At 37.8% G+C, this 19625-nt stretch overlaps 1 protein-coding gene across 2 annotated transcripts in view; it reads left to right on the top strand.

Annotated features, from left to right (window-relative positions):
• Positions 1–19625, top strand: part of LOC113502306 (scavenger receptor class B member 1) — a 59282-nt gene that overhangs the window by 27570 nt on the left and 12087 nt on the right. For both annotated transcript variants that reach the window (XM_026883820.1, XM_026883822.1), the window contains exons 2-4: positions 2143–2234; positions 8285–8445; positions 9009–9150. In XM_026883820.1, coding sequence (XP_026739621.1) covers positions 2143–2234; positions 8285–8445; positions 9009–9150 — 395 coding nt within the window. The remainder of the gene's footprint in view (positions 1–2142; positions 2235–8284; positions 8446–9008; positions 9151–19625) is intronic.

Raw genomic sequence — 19625 nt, 5'->3', positions numbered from 1 at the left:
GTGATTGTGATGTAGGTATCGAGTGGTTGTTCTGTACTTTACTTGTAAACGGGGGTCAAGGATTTAAGCTGAAGACCAGCGCTCAGTAATTCTTTTGGATTGCTAAGCATAAGCTGACGCTTAAACTTTTTTGTGTACTAAGTACACTTTTACCAATATCTATAATACTGGAATCAATAGATAACGATTATAATATTCTCGTTTTGATTTATTTATTTAAAACCATGAGTATCATTACAGGGTTTACACTAATGCGACAGCTAAGAACTTAAACTAAACAAAAATTGCAACACATTACATTATTAAAACATATAAACACGTCAGTCTGCTTTTGAAGAAGTTGGTGGTGTGGAGAGCTCTTGTAAGGTGCTTTGGGATTCTCGCTGTAGGAACTATCAGTAGGTGCGGGTTTCGCCGCCGCCACACGTAGCGGTCCGGTACACACACTCAAGCGCTGCAATACTTCCGGGTGATTCTCCACTCCACGAAGCACCTTCACCAAGTAGACGACCAGTGCAAATTCCCATCTCATATACAGTTGATTATTGCCAACCATGCCCAGAACAAACAGAGTGAGATCCATGAGTAGGTAGAACGGATACACCCCATACAGTTTCTTGTACAGATGGCGCGTGAACTTATTCTGAACGCGCTCGAATATTACCGCTGTATTCTATTCAATAACAGACACAGACAGAGAGACATCGGAAAAACAAACAACAAAAAAACTTGCGATTTTAAAATGTTAATGTCAAACTGACTGACAACTTTTCGATTGACTGACGTTCCGTTGCTCATCAATAAACGTTTATTGTCGTTTATGCTTTTTCTAATCTTCAGGTAGAATTACAGTATTTTACCGCTACGACTTCTCCATCTTTTATTTTTGTATTTTGTGCAATTTCTAGTGATTATACATAAAATAGATAAGCTTTAAGAAAAAAAGCCACCATTTTAATCATTAATAATCGCTGAAGTACTTTTTCTGCACATGCGTAAAACAAGACGTTTAGCAGGGCGATCTATCCGTTTTTTTTCGATGGATTTCGAGACGAGATCGATTAATGAAATGCAGATTCAAGCTCAATCGAGGGATTGAGAAAAATCTGGATTGATTTGAATCTTAGATTCGAGATCGAATATAGAAAGCGGCCGTTAGAGCCCAAAACAAAAAACTACTATTAAAGTTTGTTAATAAAACAGTTTTTTTTTAAGGAAGTCTTCAGTTTCAATTCTTTTAAACGTAGACAATCTTAAGAAAAACGTTAGTTAGCTTAGTACTGTATGATAAAAACATGCTTTATCTAAGAGATATTCAAAGTACATGAGCAAGCAATCCGTGTATCTGTACAGTCTATCATAGTGCCACTTTTAACATCTTATACAATATCGCATAAACGTTACGAAACCCACTAAGTCGGTCACTTTCTAATCACCTGCAATATTCTAAGTTTGGCCGTGATAGACTCACTACATAAATCCTATTTATATTATAAACGCGAAAGTTTGTATGCATGGATGTTTGTTCCTCTTCCACGCAAAAACTACTGAACGGATTTAGACGAAACTTGGTAAACAGATAGTTTATAACTAGGATTAACACATATCCACATAGGATAGTTTTTATTCAGATTTTAGGATCCCGTGTGATCTCGGGCAACAGCTAGAATCTTTATATAGCTTCGGCAATAGTTTTGACTGTATTTTTTTAGGGGTTCCGTACCCATAGAGTCAATACGGAACCCTAAGACTAAGGCACCGCTGTCTTACCGTCCTTCAGTCCTTCCTATGAACCGTGAAAACTAGTTAGTCGTAATGGTCTCAGATTAGGTATTTCTGTTGTTGCCATACCAAAAAAATGTAAAAAAGTCGATACTAAGCAGCGTTAGTTAACTGTCGTAAATTTGTGGGTATTTTCAAGCTATTTGTCACCTAAGTTGCGTCATCACCATAACTTAAAGCAATATTAATATGGTTGTGCGAACGTGACAGCGCAATAAACGGCGGAGAGTGACATCCCTCTTTCACACCTGACTAGTAAGGAATTTAATCCGTGTGTCGAGGGGTATCACAAAAATACATAGTTGGGAAAAGGCTAGGCCGATGATATTATGTCTGGTTCTGATGATGTACTGCTTCCAGGGTTCGTGCTCGCCTCCGCGGTGGTGCTGCTGCTGCTCGGGATCGTCTGTGCCATATTCTTCGGAGCATGGGTCCGCATGTTCATCGACCATGTAAGTACCATTTGTCTATTCAAATATTTTAGAAAACATCATTCCCCTGTCCTTATCTCAATAAAATTATGGTGTTGCGTTGGCAACTAGTCGTAAAAATTGAGTTCTTGTATTTAAATTAAAAGAAATATATATTTAATTAGTTTTTATTGACAATTGCTGCTATAGTTTTGCTAAGCTATCTTAAATATAGTAAGTATATAAGTTAAGTATCTAGCAGGTCTTAGTGGACTGGTAAAAAAATCGGTTTAAAAAGTTTTCATAATTCTCTTAGGCCCGATTTTTCAATCGTCAGATAACTTTTATCTGAGGAATAAATATTATGGCCTATGGCCATTTGACATATTCTCTATACAAAAGCTGTCAAAAGATCAAAGATATTCGTCGAATAAAAGTTATCTGGCGATTGAAAAATCGGCCCTTAGAAATACAAAAAGCAAAAATTCTTATTTAATCTAAGACACGCCACGAAAAATGGTGAAGGAAAATATCGTGATTCATGAGTAAACCTGGATTCCAAACATTGGAATTTGAAGTCACAGATCTAGATCGAGTTCGTGTGGTGAAGAATATATAAGAGGCCTTTGCCCACTGCTTGCATTGAGACGTATATAGGCTGGTATGGTTATTTCCAAAGAGCGATTATCGATCTGACCTTCTCAACCCAGTTACATCCGACACGATACGCTAGTCTAGTTTGATAGACTTGTATCTTCTAACTGTCAAAGATGTATAAACAACGGCCAGGAGCCACATTGTAACCTGCCTTCTAAAAAACGAATGAACTCATTATGACATAGATGGTCACCCATCCTCATATAAACCATCTCAAGCGTCGCACACCCTGTGATCCTTCAAGACGTGCGTGCTTTACTCAACGATGAACGTTTCAAGTGAAGGTACTTGAGTGCAGGATTTTTTTTTTACTAAATATTCAAGCCACATGCACAAAGTCACCCAGACTAACCCAAGCATACGTGGATCACACCCAAACGCTTTTAGTAATCGTAGCTTCTAGCATCTTTATCACAGTGGTAACTTACGTGGTCTCAAAGAAAGTGAAAATATTCATTTATTTAAAATTCTCAAACAAAACATCTTCTCACAGTAATTTCACACAAAACCAGTATTATTTTTACATGATATACGAAACGAAAAACTTCTAAAAAGACCTACATTTATACACGGTGATTTTTTAGTCGTCTTACAAAAGGAGCCCAGTTCATATATCCGACGTAAAATACCCCTAGGCGCGATTATTATTATTTTTATCATCAACTAAGATAATAAGTGCGAAGAAATGTTAAACAAGAGAAATCTGAAAATACTCTTAAAAATGTGTAAAAATGCCGCCGCCCGCGCCCCTCGCCATTGTTACAAGGCTCGGACCGCGCTCGCAACAGAGCTGTGTTTCTAAAAAACTACGAATTGCATCATAATATTGAATAAAAATTGCATTTTAAATTTATTGAAATCTCGTAAATACCATTTTTTTTATCATGAACGTGTTCTAGTCCTTAGATAATAGATACATGAACTGGGCTGCTTTTGTAAGACGACTAAAAAATCACGGTGTATAAGAGAATTATCTGTGCTATTAAGCCTTAGGAACATGTAATTTTACCCGTCGAATACGTTTTCGACATATTATCACATACTTGATGACTCATACAATATCACACAACTTAGTACGCATTATGTATGACGTTGCATGAGACTGCGCACGCGCAAGTCACGCGCTTTCCATTTTGCATTTAACTTGGACTTTATTTGTTAATGTATATTGTAATTTTGGCTCTATCTAGCGTTAAGCATCTCTTAAACGTTGACTGGCCTGTTGGTCTAGTGTTTAGTGGCCCTGACTGCTATACCGGAGGTCGTGGGTTCTATTCCCACCCAGAACATTTTTTTGTGTAATGACTACGATCATTTGTTCTGTGTCTGGGTGTAATTTATCTATATTATTTATTTATTTATTATTGTACACACAACAAAGATAGAGTAAAACACATATAAAAATAAAATACTTCAGACACAAAGGTACTGCTTATTTCTTTAAAAAAATCTTCCAGCAGACCTGCGACAGGAGATAAGAAAAAGAAACAGACACAGTGTATAGACAAATGTATGACGACTAGCTGTTGCCCGCGACTTCGTCCGCGTGGTTAGAAGATATAAATTAGGAATTGTTAAATGGAAGCCCTCGAAGATGAATATTTTTTACCGTTTTTGCCACAGTCTCTGCTCAGCTTTATAATGATAGTATGGATTATTTTGTGACGACGCTGATGCTGATGACTGCGGCTTCGCTCGTCTGACTGTCACCAGACGAGCGAAGCCGCGGTCATCAGCTAGTTGTGTATAAAGCTCATAGTTACCTAATCTTCATATCGACAAGCCTCACAATAGAGCTATATCGGTCAAGGCGCTACACAGTCGCACGGTGTTGCAACATCGCATAACTCGAGACAATGCACGTTAATACACTCGTATACCGTTAGCTTGTATTGATACGGGTATTATACTTCATAATAAATAAATAATAATATTAAACATATTGTGTTTGTGATTGTAACAATGTAGGTTTGTAGTACGAGTGATGATTCGTTTGTGAGCTGCCCCACGGTGGGGCGCCATTACCGAAGCTGTTAATAACACCAGCCTGTAACTGTCCCACTGCAGGCCTCTCATACAGAGAACGAGCATTGATCACCACGCTTGTGAGCTGCCCCACGGTGGGGCGCCATTACCGAAGCTGTTAATAACACCGACCTGTAACTGTCCCACTGCAGGCCTCTCATACAGAGAACGAGCATTGATCACCACGCTTGTGAGCTGCCCCACGGTGGGGCGCCATTACCGAAGCTGTTAATAACACCGACCTGTAACTGTCCCACTGCAGGCCTCTCATACAGAAAACGAGCATTGATCACCACGCTTGTGAGCTGCCCCACGGTGGGGCGCCATTACCGAAGCTGTTAATAACACCGACCTGTAACTGTCCCACTGCAGGCCTCTCATACAGAAAACGAGCATTGATCACCACGCTTGTGAGCTGCCCCACGGTGGGGCGCCATTACCGAAGCTGTTAATAACACCGACCTGTAACTGTCCCACTGCCGGTGCGTGTTGAAATGCTATGCATGCCCGCGCACCTACTAAATACGGGGACGCTGTACGGTGGTTAAGGTTTAGTCAGTAAGAGTCTGACACTACCCACTTCCTCCCCCGAGGAGGTGGGTGTCCATGAGGATTCCCCCGCCTAACCAAAAAAAAAAAAAGGCCTCTCATACAGAGAACGAGCATTTTCACCAGAGATTCTATAAATTTGACGTATCCTTATGTCTGTGGCACCATAGGTATCTCCCGAAATGATTGAGTTATTTCGATTTTCTTTGATTCGTGTTATAAAGCTGAATTATGTGCAAGTATTCTTAGACATGTTTAAAAAAAAACAAGCCATTCAAAAGTTGTGGGGGAGAAAGTACCTATCTACCGTCGGGACTAGTTTCGGACCCAAGCGGAGTCCTTAATCATGAGCTGACGCGGCATCGCCAACGGGGCAGCTAGGGGCGGTCGTCCCAAACTAATTTTTGAAATAATCCTGCTCACTTATACACTTTGATCTGAGCCAAAAGGCCGAGAAGCGATCGTGCTGACTTATAAAGAGCTTCTGAAGTATCTCAAAACACATCCTTCATACGCATCCCTAATGAAGCAACATCCTGCGTGCTATGGATGTGTCAACACAACTCAACATACATCCTGACACACTCGTATTGCTCAGTGAAGCGTTGTGAAGGTTACGCAACAGACGGTGTAAAACTAAGGGCCTTCGGACGCGAGGCGACTAAAGCCTCCGATGTAAGACAACTTTTTGACTAAGTGGTTAGCAGGCTTGACTGCTGTATCAGAGTAACCTTCTAAGTCTAAGAAAATAGGCTTTTAATTTTTATTATTATTCAATTCAATATTTTTTACTTTTTTCCAAAACTTTTAATTGACTTTTTTATCCCTACTAATATTATAAATGCGAAAGTAACTCTGTCTGTCTGTTACGCTTTCACGTCTAAACCACTGAACTGATTTTAATGAAATTTGGTACAGAGATAGAGTTGACCTTGAGGATGAACATAGGATAGTTTTTATCCCGGACTTTTAAAGATTTCTCTTGGAAACGCGATATAACCGACATCGACGCGGGCGAAGCCGCGGGCGAAAAGCTAGTAATAGATTATTACTACGTATAATGTCAAAATCGAAAAATATTAATATTTAAAACCCGTATAGCCGTAACGGACTTCCGTAGCATTGTTGTCCCGTTACCAGAATAACTTCGTAAATGACTTGGCAAAGGAAAGAAGCATCAGGATTAAATGAACGTACATCAACTCCTAGGACATCCTCAGACACGGTGGAGTGATCATCTGCTCAAGATGGCAGGAGCTGGATGCGAGGAGATGAAGATAGATCTCGATGGCGTGTGATTGGGGAGGCCTATGTCCAGCAGTGGACGAATATGGGCTAATGATGATGATAATGATGACATCAACGCCCAAAAAAATATCTCCCAGATCCCTTAAAATCACCTACTACGCTCTAAAATTTGAAGTTATTATTATTATATCGACATTTCCAAATGTATGAGCCCATACAAACATATAATTTCATGGTAATAGCGTGTTCGTGCGCGTCGAATGTACTCCCACGGTTCAATAACGTAACTGTACGTTTAAAGGCGGGTTCAGACATACAGACAGAATTTACGCGTATGTAGTACGTATCTATATACCTAACATATTCTTTCTATAAGCCATGATAAACCAAGATTGAAATCATAGTTGAAAATTCCCGATACACTTAATTTATGATATGTTATTTAATTCTACCAAACGAGCGACATTCATTCGAAAGTTATGATGCCACAAAATCCACATATAACCGTCAAACGTATAAAACCCGGCGGGAAAATTCATTTTGTAAGTCCTTTTTTTAGTAAGGCGGGGTAATCTTCATGGACCATGGACCCACTCTTTCGTGGGAGGAAATGAGTTGTGTCACATTCTTACTGATTAAACCTGAACCGCCGTGCTACATCACGCTTCTGTGTCGGTGTATGGATGCATTGCAATCCTTCATAAAAACGTTCTATATGTTCTGGCCTTCATTTAAGAATAAACCTTATTTCATTTTTATGAACAACTCCCACACATAGGACCTTTGTAATTTTGTAATTCTGAGTCTAAGTGGTCCAGACAAACTTTCCTGTATCACGTAAATAATACTACACGAGAATCGAACTCGCGATACGTCGTGCGCAGTCGGTATAAAGTGGTGACCTTTACGAATGCTATTTAATGTAACATCTTTTTTTGATCAACTCTCTATTTTCATTCTGTCTCATTGTCTGAGCTCGTCTTTAAGTTAGCGAAGGCTGTCACTAAGCTTGTAACATGATCAATGTCTTGTTTTTGCTCATATTTAACTGTAAATAACAAATTGTGTAATCAAAAACTTATTGTATATTTATACAGTAGATTTAGTCATAAATAATTTTCAAATTATTGCGTTACACGTTGGTCTAGTGGTAAGTGGCCCTGACTTATACTGGAGGTCGTAGGTTTGATTTCCATCCAGGCATCTTCGATCAAACGTAAGACCTTCTGACGAATGTGCTAATGAAACAGCAAACTCTAAATCGAAATCAGTTCATCCATTCGAGAGCTATGTTGTCATAGATGTACATACAAAACACAGACGCGTCTGCCTTATAACAACCCTCGGTTTTTGCGCCGACAGGTTATGTTAGAAACCACTCACGCACTAAAGAATTTTATCGTTGTGTATTACATATCAAAAATACCCAGTCTCAGAAAAAAAACATTCAAGAATCACACAAAAGCTTGTCCTACCCGAGAATCAAACAAAACGACACATCGCGATCAGCCTTCCGACTACACCACTCGGCTATCCATGCAGTCACTCTTCTACAGCCAAAAATGTACCTCTAATTTCCCTTATCCCATTAACTCTGTTTCCATCTTCCACAGGAGCTGGTCCTCCGACCAGGGTCCATGACCTTCGAGTGGTGGGCCCGACCCCCCGTGAGGCCCTTCGTCAGGGTCTACGTGTACAACGTAACGAATGCCGACGAGTTCCTCAACAATGGGTCCAAACCTATTCTGGATGAACTGGGTCCTTATGTCTACTCGTAAGTATTCGACCTTTTTGTTGTACTAGCTGTTGCCCGCGAGTCTGTCTGCGTGGAGTGTATAGTTCAAGTTTCAGTGAAAATGATAGACATAGAAGCTGACGCGAAACGTGATCTGATCTTTTGTATTGCGCAAAATACTCATTACGCAAGAACTAAGCTTTTCATTATGAATTCTCTCAACTTAAACTTTTCCTAACTATGTTGGGGTCGGCTTCCAGGCTAACTGGATGCAGCTACGTACCAATGTTTTACAAGGAGCGACTGCCTATCTGACCTCCTCGACCTAGTTATCTGAGCAACATGATACCCCTTGGTAAGACTGGTTGTCAGACTTTCAAGCTTCTGACTACCTGTAACGACTGTCAAAGGTGTGATAAATAACAGCCGGGACCCACAATTTAACGTGCCTTTCGAAACACAGAGGAACTCCTTATGACATAAATGATCCCTCGCCCGTACCAAGTGTAGCTTAGCCTGTGATCGATCAACTTGTGCAATTATAGCTAAGCAACCTCCTTTAATTATACTTAATTGTACTTCTTTCTCTTTCTCTCTATCAGGGAAGAATGGGAGAAAGTCAACATAACAGACAACGAGAACGGAACCCTGTCCTTCCATTACAAAAGAACGTACACCTTCCAACCAGACATGAGCAAGGGAATGGACGATGACGTCGTCGTGGTGCCCAACATACCCATGCTGGTGAGTAGAACTCATGTATTTAAAAAAAAACGACTCGCAGTAGAGATTTAATCCATGTGTCGCGGGAGGTTTTAACATACAAAGCACATGCACAAAGACACCCAGACTCAGGACAAGCATTCGTGGATCACACAAATGCTGGTCCCACGCGGGGATCGAATCCGCGACACGTCGCGCGCAATGGGTTTGGTGTGGTAACCTCAACCGCTCGCCTATCCGCACGGATGGCCAGAATAGGTCACCATGCGAATGCCACTGAGAGCGATGTGTCGCGGTTTCGATCAGCGTGTAGGACAAGCGTTTGTGTGATCCACTAATGTTTAGTCCGAGCATGCATATTCTCATAGTAACTATCGTGAGACTGATTCATTATTAAGTGACGTAACGGTTTACTCACGCGTATTTATCGCGGTAGCCTGACTAGTTTCAGACCCAACCGGAGCCCTTAATGAGCTGACGCGCTGGGATCGCGAGTCGATCGCTAGTCGGGCACTCCCGATAAATACGCGTGAGTAAACCGTTACATCATTTTATAACGAGCATGCATAGTTTCTATGTATCGATTTCTATGCTAGAGGTGTAAGTTCGATCCCAACGCAAGCAAGTAGCATAGTATTTATTACCTAATTATGTCAATTAACCATCGCTGTGTTATGTTATACGTAATTTCTTAATTTATTCTAAGACACCACTGACAAGCGATCAAGTAAAATATTTTGCTTTTTTTCTGGATGGGAAATTATTAAACGGCTTCACCCACCTCGTGTTGAACTTAAAGGAGTGTCGGACTTTTACTGATTAAAACCTACCCATGTTTCTTACTGTGCTTTTTGTGTACCGGGGCCACAGTGACCTTTTCGTTCAATCTAGCCTGACCTAGATTCCAAATATTGGAATTTAAAATATATCTCCCCTATATGGAAAGAGGCCTATGCCCAACAGTGGGACAATTACACATTGCTCTTATTTCAAAATACACTGACTTTAAAATGTTTTTTGTACATTCAGAATAAGTAGTTTTTTTTCTTAACTTCCTCGGTATAATGAGGAAAATAATAAATTTAAACTTGCTGGCGTGTAGGTACATACCTAAAAGCACAGTCGTCTTAAGGACACCAACTTTAAACGCGGAAACTCTTGTGTAAATATTTTCTATATAAGTATCCGGTATGTTAAACCAAGTACCTACAGACAGACTGTGGACATTTTATTCTACTCTAACTTTTGCTTGCGGCTTCGCCCTCTTATGTCGGTGATATCTGCAAAAACAGCCTATGTGTTAATCGAAAGTATCAGCTACATCCACACCTGATTTCATCGAAATCGGTTCAGTCGTTTAAGCGTGAAGAAGTAACAAACATACACACTTATAAACAAATACTCATGTACTTTCGCATTTGTAACATTAGTTCGATTTGTTCGACGAAGAAAGTTCTATTTTATAATAGTTTTTTTTTACATTTTTCCTATGTTTTGTGACTTTTGCTGTTTTTGAGTAGATATTTTTAAGGTTTCTAACAACTGGTAAGAACAGAAAACTTAGACTCCATTGTCTGTACATCATTGGTCTAGTGATGGAAACATCGAAGTTAGCTACAAAACCGTAAATATAGTTATAAGGAGCCTATTTAAAAATTAAAATTAACTTCATAATATAACTTAAGTTAATATCTTGAGTTTTTCCATTACTATCTGTTGACAAAATGGCCGCTGTCAGGGGTCAAAGTATTTTCCACAAGGTCCTTTTATATGATTAATACTAAAGGTATTTTCTTTGTTTCATTTTGATGTAGGAAGACTTTATTTATTATCTTTGCTAATGTAATATTATAAAGATGTATAGTTTATTTGCATGTTCCTTTGTTTGAACGCGCTAATCTCATTAACTACTATGCCCCGTTCCGCTATTTACAATAAATGCGGACAACATCACATACATTGTTCTGAACCCAAAGTAAGTTGCTGAAGCACTTGTGTTATGGAATTCAGATACAACGAAGGTACCACAAACACCCAGACCCGAGACAATGTAGAAATGTGAATTTTTACATTGACCCGACCGGGGATCGAACCCAGGACCTCAGAGCTAGCGACACCTTGAAACCGGTGTGTACACCACTCGACCACGGAGGTCGTCAATGGCCGATGAATTAATGCAAATTGGTTTAAAATGACACTGTTCGTATTTTTCTAAGCATTCGTCAACAACAATTGGAAATTCAGTACAGGGTGTAACACTCACGGTCAAAACGGTTTTCAAAAAATAAATCGAAAATGTTTGGTAGAATACGAATAGTGTGAAATTTAATCCGATTGCCTTTAATTGAATCATCCGCCATTGGAAATAACGGAATTGGGGCCCAAGTCCGATTTCAAGAATTATTGCCAAGAACAGGGCCGGATGTAGGGGCCCAGAGGCCACGAGGCAACAAAGGAGTGAGGGTCGCTCTTAGTGTCGATAATGTGGGCTTCTAAAAAAACGGGAGTGCTGGGACCCTTCTCATAGTGGGAACCTAGGCACTGGCCAAGAAGCGAAGCGCCTACAATAGCTATATTTCTAGCTATTTTAGGCAGAAACATTGTATGATATCTATTTTCGTATGTCCTTCGTAACAACAAGATTTCTTCAAAACATACTTAGTTATTATTTTGCATCACGAGAAGTAAATTGCCAAGTTATTAACTAAGATTAAAGGTCAAAACATATATATGTTGCGTCACGCGACCGATTTGAAAACTAGGTAATAATTTTACTGTAATTTTGAGTTTAACACGATATGTGTGAGTAGTCGACCCGTAGCGACTTGTATTTATTTTGGGTTCATAAATTGTCTATGATAACTCACAAATAAGGTGTATTTTTGTTTGTCAAAAAACCACCTTATACCTATCTACTAATAGAATTAATTCGTATGGCAAAATAACGTTTGCTGGAACAGCTATAAGCTACTATAGATTAAGTCTTGTTTCAAAAGGCCTGTAGAAAAAACTAAGTTTAACACTTCAAAAGTCGCATTTATAAGTGTCTGCATACAAATCTATCGCGACCGTCACTTTACACAGCGTAACATAAATATGTTTCAAAACTAATAGACGTTATAATTGTGATGAATTGGTATTATTAACTTAGTTTTTTAAACTTGCTTGTTTTTGAAATTGTCTAGTCATTACCGTTTAGTGATACTTAAAGTTTTTCTCAGAAATACCTATGCTCATTTTGTTTTAAAACGAGTTTTTAGTAATATTAAGGAAATCGTGGTAAAGTACAATACAAGTTACAATAGGAAAAATACTTTTATAATAGAAAAATAATTGTTTTAGCTTGCCTTGCTAATATAAGGAGTCCAAAGTAGTCCAACTCGCTGGGGTTGTAACCTCCTTCCAGGTCCAGCATCAGATCAGCTCCATGTCATCATAATATTACATTGTCACACAATATACATAAACATGCAAAATTTCATCTCAATCGGAAACCGGGAAGTGGGTCTCTAACTTGCGAGATTTGATTACAGACAAAGGGACAGGTGGAACTAAATGAAATGCTTGGAAATGGAAAAAATAAGCGTAATATCAGACAAACAATAAATACTTAACTTTAGAAAGTAAAAATCATCGCTCAAATGCAACATTACTCAACTCGCGAACACCTTCTAATTCGCGGCCGCGACGGGCGTTGCTTAACATGTGACCTTGCGGTATAGGCTCGGCAATAAGTGATGAAACTGCAATTTTATTTGTTTGCTTAATTAATTTACGACCTTGTGTATTAAAATATAAATAGAAATATTCAAATGGCTTAGTAGGTTAAAATAAAGCCTTGGAAGAAAGAGTTTAGGTTCAATACTGTGTAAAATAGGCAAGAATTTGGTCTGTTGGTCTAGTGATTATTGGTCCTGACTGCTATACCGGAGGTCGTGGGTTCGATTCCCACCCAGGACATGATGATTAATTCTGTGTAGGAAAGTTTTCGTGAATGTCGTTTAGGAGTCCATCGCGGACAAACAACGTGACATGTAATTTACTTATATATATATCTTAGACTAGCTGTTGCCCGCGACTTCGTCCGCGTAGTTAGAAGATATAAGTTATGATTTATACCTGCCTTATTTTTTCCACATTTTCCATTGTATCTTCGCTCCTATTAGTCGCAGCGTAATGGTATATAGCCTAAAGCCTTCCTCGATGAATGATCTATTTAACACAAAAAGAATTTTTCAATTTGAATCAGTAGTTCCTGAGATTAGCGCGTTCAAACAAACAAATAAACTCTTCAGCTTTATATATTAGTATAGATTAAGTTAGCTAGCTCAGACTAGACACACAGTGCGTATGATGAGGTGTAAATTTCATTTATAGCTAACAACTGGAGTGTAAAGATTTCTCTAGTCGGACACAATGTTACCAAGGCATTTCGTTTGCTTGGCGAGAAATTGTGAAATGAATACTGTTACGCTGACTATTGCAGAGAGATTGTGGCTGTGGATAGCCTAGTGGTATGAACGCTGGACTGCAGAATCAAAGGTCGTAGGTTCGAATCTCACGCAGTAATGTCTTTTTGAATTTTTGTTAGTATTATGGAGAAATTACTTCATAAAATGGTGAAGGATAACATTATGTATTTTTCAAGATCGTAAATAGTTAACTTTTTTTGAAATTACAGCGACATAAACATTATCTTTATGATATTAGTAATAAGTATTCATTACTTTTGCTTTTTTTAATCACACAACGCCATCTAGTCTCAAACTAAGCGAAGCTTGTATTATAAGTACTAGGCAACTGATAAACATACTTATATATTTCTAAATACATACATAATATACATAAATTACACCCAGACTCAGAACAAACGATCGTGTCCATCACACAGACATTCATCCTGAGTGGGAATCGAACCCACGACCTTCGATATAGCAGTCAGGGTCACTTGCCACTAGACCCACAGGCCAGTCAGATATATAGATAATAATAAATAAATAAATGCGGACAACATCACACACATTGTTCTGAACCCAAAGTAAGTTGCTTTAAGCACTTGTGTTATGGAATTCAGATACAACGAAGGTACCACAAACACCCAGACCCGAGACAATGTAGAAATGAGAATTTTTACACTGACCCGACCGGGGATCGAGCCCGGGAGCTCAGAGCTAGCGACACCTTGAAACCGGTGCGTACGCCACTCGACCACGGAGGTCGTCGTACGATTCGTACGTTGTATTTTTGTGTTAAAAGACAGTGAAAATATTACAAATGATTATAGGCATATCCCAGCATCAGATTTCCGCTCTAATAATTCTGTAAGAAAATATCATTAATCTTAGTTTTATTGCATTTTTGCGTTAACACTTTAATTTGTGAGCGAATAGCGTGCGGTCTAAGATATTTGTATTAAGGATTTTTTGAAGAAATCGTAATTAAGACCGTTTCTTTATGTTTTTAATATTTATATTAAACTAGCTGACCCAGCATTTTTAATGCCCTATTATAAAAAAATTAAAACCAAAAATTTCGTCCAAAAAATAAAGCATTTTTTTATGAAAAATAGATGTTAGCCGATTCTCAGTCCTACTGAATGCGCATATAAAATTTAGTAAAAATCGGTTAAGCTGTTTCGGAGGAGTACGGTAACTAACATCGTGACACGGGAATTTTATATATTAGAAAATAAAGGGCATTCTGTTCTTCTAAGCTTCAGTTTTCTACCTTTTAAATTAGTGGCAAGACCGCTAGACTCTCATGTCAAATGCTGACTTTTTGGTCTTTTGGATCAAACAGAAGTAGCTTAATCTTAAGCGCCAACTTATAATTAAGTACTTATGAAAAACAAATAATGGGGGCCCATTTTTGAGCCGAAAAATCATCACCTGCTGATATAATTCCAGTTTTTTGCACGTTTTTATATGTATTTAAAGTCAGGTGCTATAGTTCTCCATAGCTTATGAAAGGAACTTTTCCAGATCCCAATTTTTTTAGTTAGTGATCCTTGCAATTCACAACAGTGTTATAGCTACCATGGGATGCCATTTCTGTTTAAATAACAGAGGTTGCCGGCCCCTGGTACACACACACATTTTATATTAAAGTTCTCAACAAGGCCTCTGCAAATTAGACCTGTGTCCCCGTGCACGCCTTTAAAAAGGACCGGGTCTCTTCACATGAAGTTATCCCAAGTTTACCTAAGAGACTGAAAAGATATGGAAGTAAATATTTGGATTATAGGCACCCGAATTAAAGCCACTACAGTTTTCTTGGTCAGTGTAGTAGACACAGCAAAGTGAAAGTAGGGCATTGTGTTATAGTGGCCTGTCATGGCGGACGAAATATAATTATAGTAATGCCAGTAGTATGATAAGAAAAGAAAAAAAATGTCAAAATCTGTTAATAAATGACGAAGGTATGTGTTGTCGAATTGATTACCCTCTTTTTTTAGATTACGGTTTAAAGGGAAATAATTGGACAGATTTGACCTTTTTAACTGATTTCAAAAAGAACTTCAGAAACTACATTAGAACTTCAGACTGGATAAACATGTTTTGTTAATTATTTTTTCATTAACTAAACGATTTTAACGAAATTTAGTAAACTGATAGTTTATGACCTGATTACCACAGAGAGTTCTCGTCGATTTTCGGCAACAGCTAGTGTAGACATAATACAAGCATATAATAATATGTAAGTCCCACTGCTGGGCACAGGCCTTTTCCCATATAGGGACGGTTTGAGCATTGATCACCACGCTAGCTCACTGCGGACGATTTCAGATTCCAATATTTAGAATCTAAGTTTCCTCACGATGATTTCCTTCACCGTTTATCAGTAAGTCTTAGAATTAATCAAGAATGTACATAGCACATACTTAGAAAAACAAAACACACATAGTGTTCAAGTGTCAGACACTTATTTCTACAGTGTGCAGTCACTAGACACTAAAAAGTGACACCAGTCATTTATATCGCAACGAAATAGCACTAATAATGAATACTGCAAACCTATCACGATACCTAATCAATTATAATTCAATACAACAATATATACCAAAATGAACCCTATGTCTTAACGAATAAGGCTCAAAATCGTAAACAATAAAACTCTATGTATTTTAATACTATACTTATACTACAAACGAATACCAACCATATCTTAGCCCATTAAAGTGTAAATTAGTTTGCAATACAAATAAAAAATACATTACTTTCTTTTATAAAAAAAATCAATTTTATTACTATTGAAATAAGGTTGAATTTCCCTTGTAGTTATTATGAGTAAAGTTGAACGCCCGGTCATGGTACATGTATGTGTGTATGTATGTGTGTTTGCATATTTCATTACGAATCTCCAATCGTGACTGAACAATAAATGATTGAGCGAATGTTATAAGTAGTTTATATTTAACCGACGTTTAAAAAAGGGGGATTAGACTTTTTCGCAACGGATTTAGCTGAATAGTGTATGTCGCGACTGCCTATCTGACCTCCTTAACCCAGTTACCTGGACAACACGATACCCCTTGGTTAGACTGGCTGTCAGACTTTTTAAGCTACTGACTATCTGTAACGACTGTCAAAGATGTGTAAATAACAGCCGGGAACCAAAATTTAAAATGCCTTATTTATCCAATATTTTTTGGATATCTCTCTGATGAAATGATCAGTTTTCATGTCAAATACCCTATTAGAATAAGATACTTTGTAATATGTACATTAATTCTAAAACATATTGATGCGTGGATTCCAACCTACGACCTTAGATTTGACAGTCCAACTTTTATACATGTAGGTTATCACAACTTTCAAAACATTTCTGCCGATCCCTCTTGTAATAAAACACCATGATAGTTCACAAGCGATGCAATAAGCAGTCATATGGAAAGAAATCATTGTTACGGAACGATACAGTTAAAATTAACTGTAACTGCAGTAGTTTACAAACTAACTTACATGAGTAAAAGAATAACATCATTTCTTTTTGTTAAACTACTCCCCAACGAAGGATTTTAATCCTTATTTCGAGGGGCGGTTCACAAACATTCAAATCACATGCATAATGACACCCAGACTCAGGACGAGCATTCGTGGATCAGACAAATGTTTGTCCTACGCGAGGATTGAACCCGCGATACGTCGCGCTCAGTGGGTTTGGTGTGGTGACCTCAACCACTTGGCTATCCGTGCAGACTTTGCAGTATTTTTACAGATAACTTACTGTTCTAGCAAACGTTATTTTATCATACAAATGAGTTTTATTAAATAAAATAGGGGATTCTCAGACCTACCCCAGACGTGGACAAAAAATCACGAGAATCGGTCGAGCCGTTTCGGAGGACTTCAATTACATACACACCGTGACAGGAGATTTTTATATATTAGACTAGCTGTCATTTAATCACCGTTTAAACCTTCCCTGGACTGCTGCGAATATATCAAGACTAAAATAAGCCAAATCGATTCAGTCGTTCTCGAGTTGCTTGTTGCTGGTTCTCCTCCATAGGAATGACACTTTGGAACCGCGCAACTAAACGTTTTGAAAGAGCCTGTTAAAAGGTCTACGTGGAATAAAAAAAATGATTTTGATTTTGACTAACGAACAGCAATTAATTTTTATATAAAGAAAAAAGATAAGTTTTCATCCCGGATTCAGTTCACATAATGTGCAATAAAAAAGAAAGTTGATACTGAAAGCTATAGCTAACTGGTTCACACAAATTGACACTTTTCTAATAGCATATCGTTACGCTTTTAAAGCATATGGGGTAATCAGAGTTATAGGTGCTCTTTAAAGAAATCGGTCATTGGTATCAATGTTTTCTACATCGTTAATATCTATGTCCTGGGCCCCGATTCTGCAATTAAACAATGACCGATGAATGAATGGTAATTGAATAAAATTTGAAATTATTCCTGTTCTCTTAAGCATTTTGCCAATACAATAATTGGAAGTTAATTGTATTGACATTGAGTATACCGTCCTGAACTGAATTTCCGATTATTGATTAATTATATAGAAAAATGCTTAAGACAATACGAAAATTGTCATTTTAAGCCAAATTTCATTCATTCATCGACCCTTGTAAATAGCAGAATTGGGGCATAAAATGCATAATACAGTTTGGTTTTCGTTCTTGTTTAACATAATAATGATGCTGTATAAATGCTTTCGGCATAATGCTAGGTTTTGGTTAAGTTACGGTAATAATACCGTAACTTAACCAAATCCTGCTAGCTAGCAGGATTTATGCAAAACATTTATGCTTTATATAGTTGTCTAGTTGTTAGTAACCCTGACTGCTATACCGGAGGTCGTGGGTTCGATTCCCAACCATTACAAATGTTTGTGTGATGAGCATTTGTTCTGTGTCTGGGTGTAATTTATCTATATTATGTATGTATTTAGAAATATATAAGTATGTTTATCAGTTGTCTAGTACTCATAATACCAGCTCTGCTTAGTTTGAGACTAGATGGCGTTGTGTGAAAGTTGTGAAATATTTATTTGTGTGTAATGACCAGCATGCTGAATTTTATTCCAGTTTAATATAAGCTTATGTATGCAGTTTAAAACCTAGAAGAGATATTAGTAGATACGTGCTGGGATTTGAACCTGTGACTTTTGATTTGATAATCCATCGGTTATAATACTAGGTTATCACACTTATCACTACTTGAGCATAGATCACCTAGCTAGCAATTTCAGATTACTTCAGATATTTGTGATCTGGTTTCTCACAAGAATTCTATCTTTACCGTTTGTCAGTGTCTTAGCTTTTAAGTAGTCACACTTGGATTGCACCTTCTCCTCATGCGTTCATATCCAAAGAAAGAACTGCAGGACGCCTTGACACTTTTTACGTATCTGGTCAAAATATACTATAAATAAACCAAGTAATAAAAATAACCTCCATTTAAAGACTCAGATAGTAAATATAGTATTAATGAATATTTTTTAGGATTCCATAATCAAAGAGTAAAAACGGAATTCCAATAATAAGGCTCCGCTGTCTGTCCGTCCGTATGTCACCAGGCTGTATCTCATAAACCGTAATAGCTGGATAGTTTAAATTTTTCAAAGATTATTTACATCTGTTGCCACTATTACAAGAAATAAATAAATAAATTACTACATATAGTATAGAAGTATTATTACAACCGTAATAACTTTCGTGAGTGACAAATTTTCGTAGCCCATTCGTTTCCTTTTATCATATTTGTACGGAACCATCAAACTCCCGAGTCGGACTCCCACTTGAACAATTCTTCCACTCCACTATTTATCTTCAAAGTTATAAAAACGGTATATTATGCAAATTTTGAACCGTTATGTGCAAACGTGGGTGAACTGATCGCACTGGGTTAACGACCACACAAACTAGGTCTTTCCGATGACAAATACCAATATTATTAGAATCTATAGGTATACGAACTTTTGACTTGATTTAGCAAATTATGTCTGCCCAAAAAACGTTTTAAGAAATTTCG

The sequence above is a fragment of the Trichoplusia ni genome, chromosome 17 (assembly GCF_003590095.1).
Source record: "Trichoplusia ni isolate ovarian cell line Hi5 chromosome 17, tn1, whole genome shotgun sequence".
In the NCBI taxonomy this organism is placed as follows: domain Eukaryota; kingdom Metazoa; phylum Arthropoda; class Insecta; order Lepidoptera; family Noctuidae; genus Trichoplusia; species Trichoplusia ni.
The sequence above is the reverse complement of the archived record's forward strand: the minus strand, read 5'-3'. Positions and strand labels throughout refer to the sequence as shown.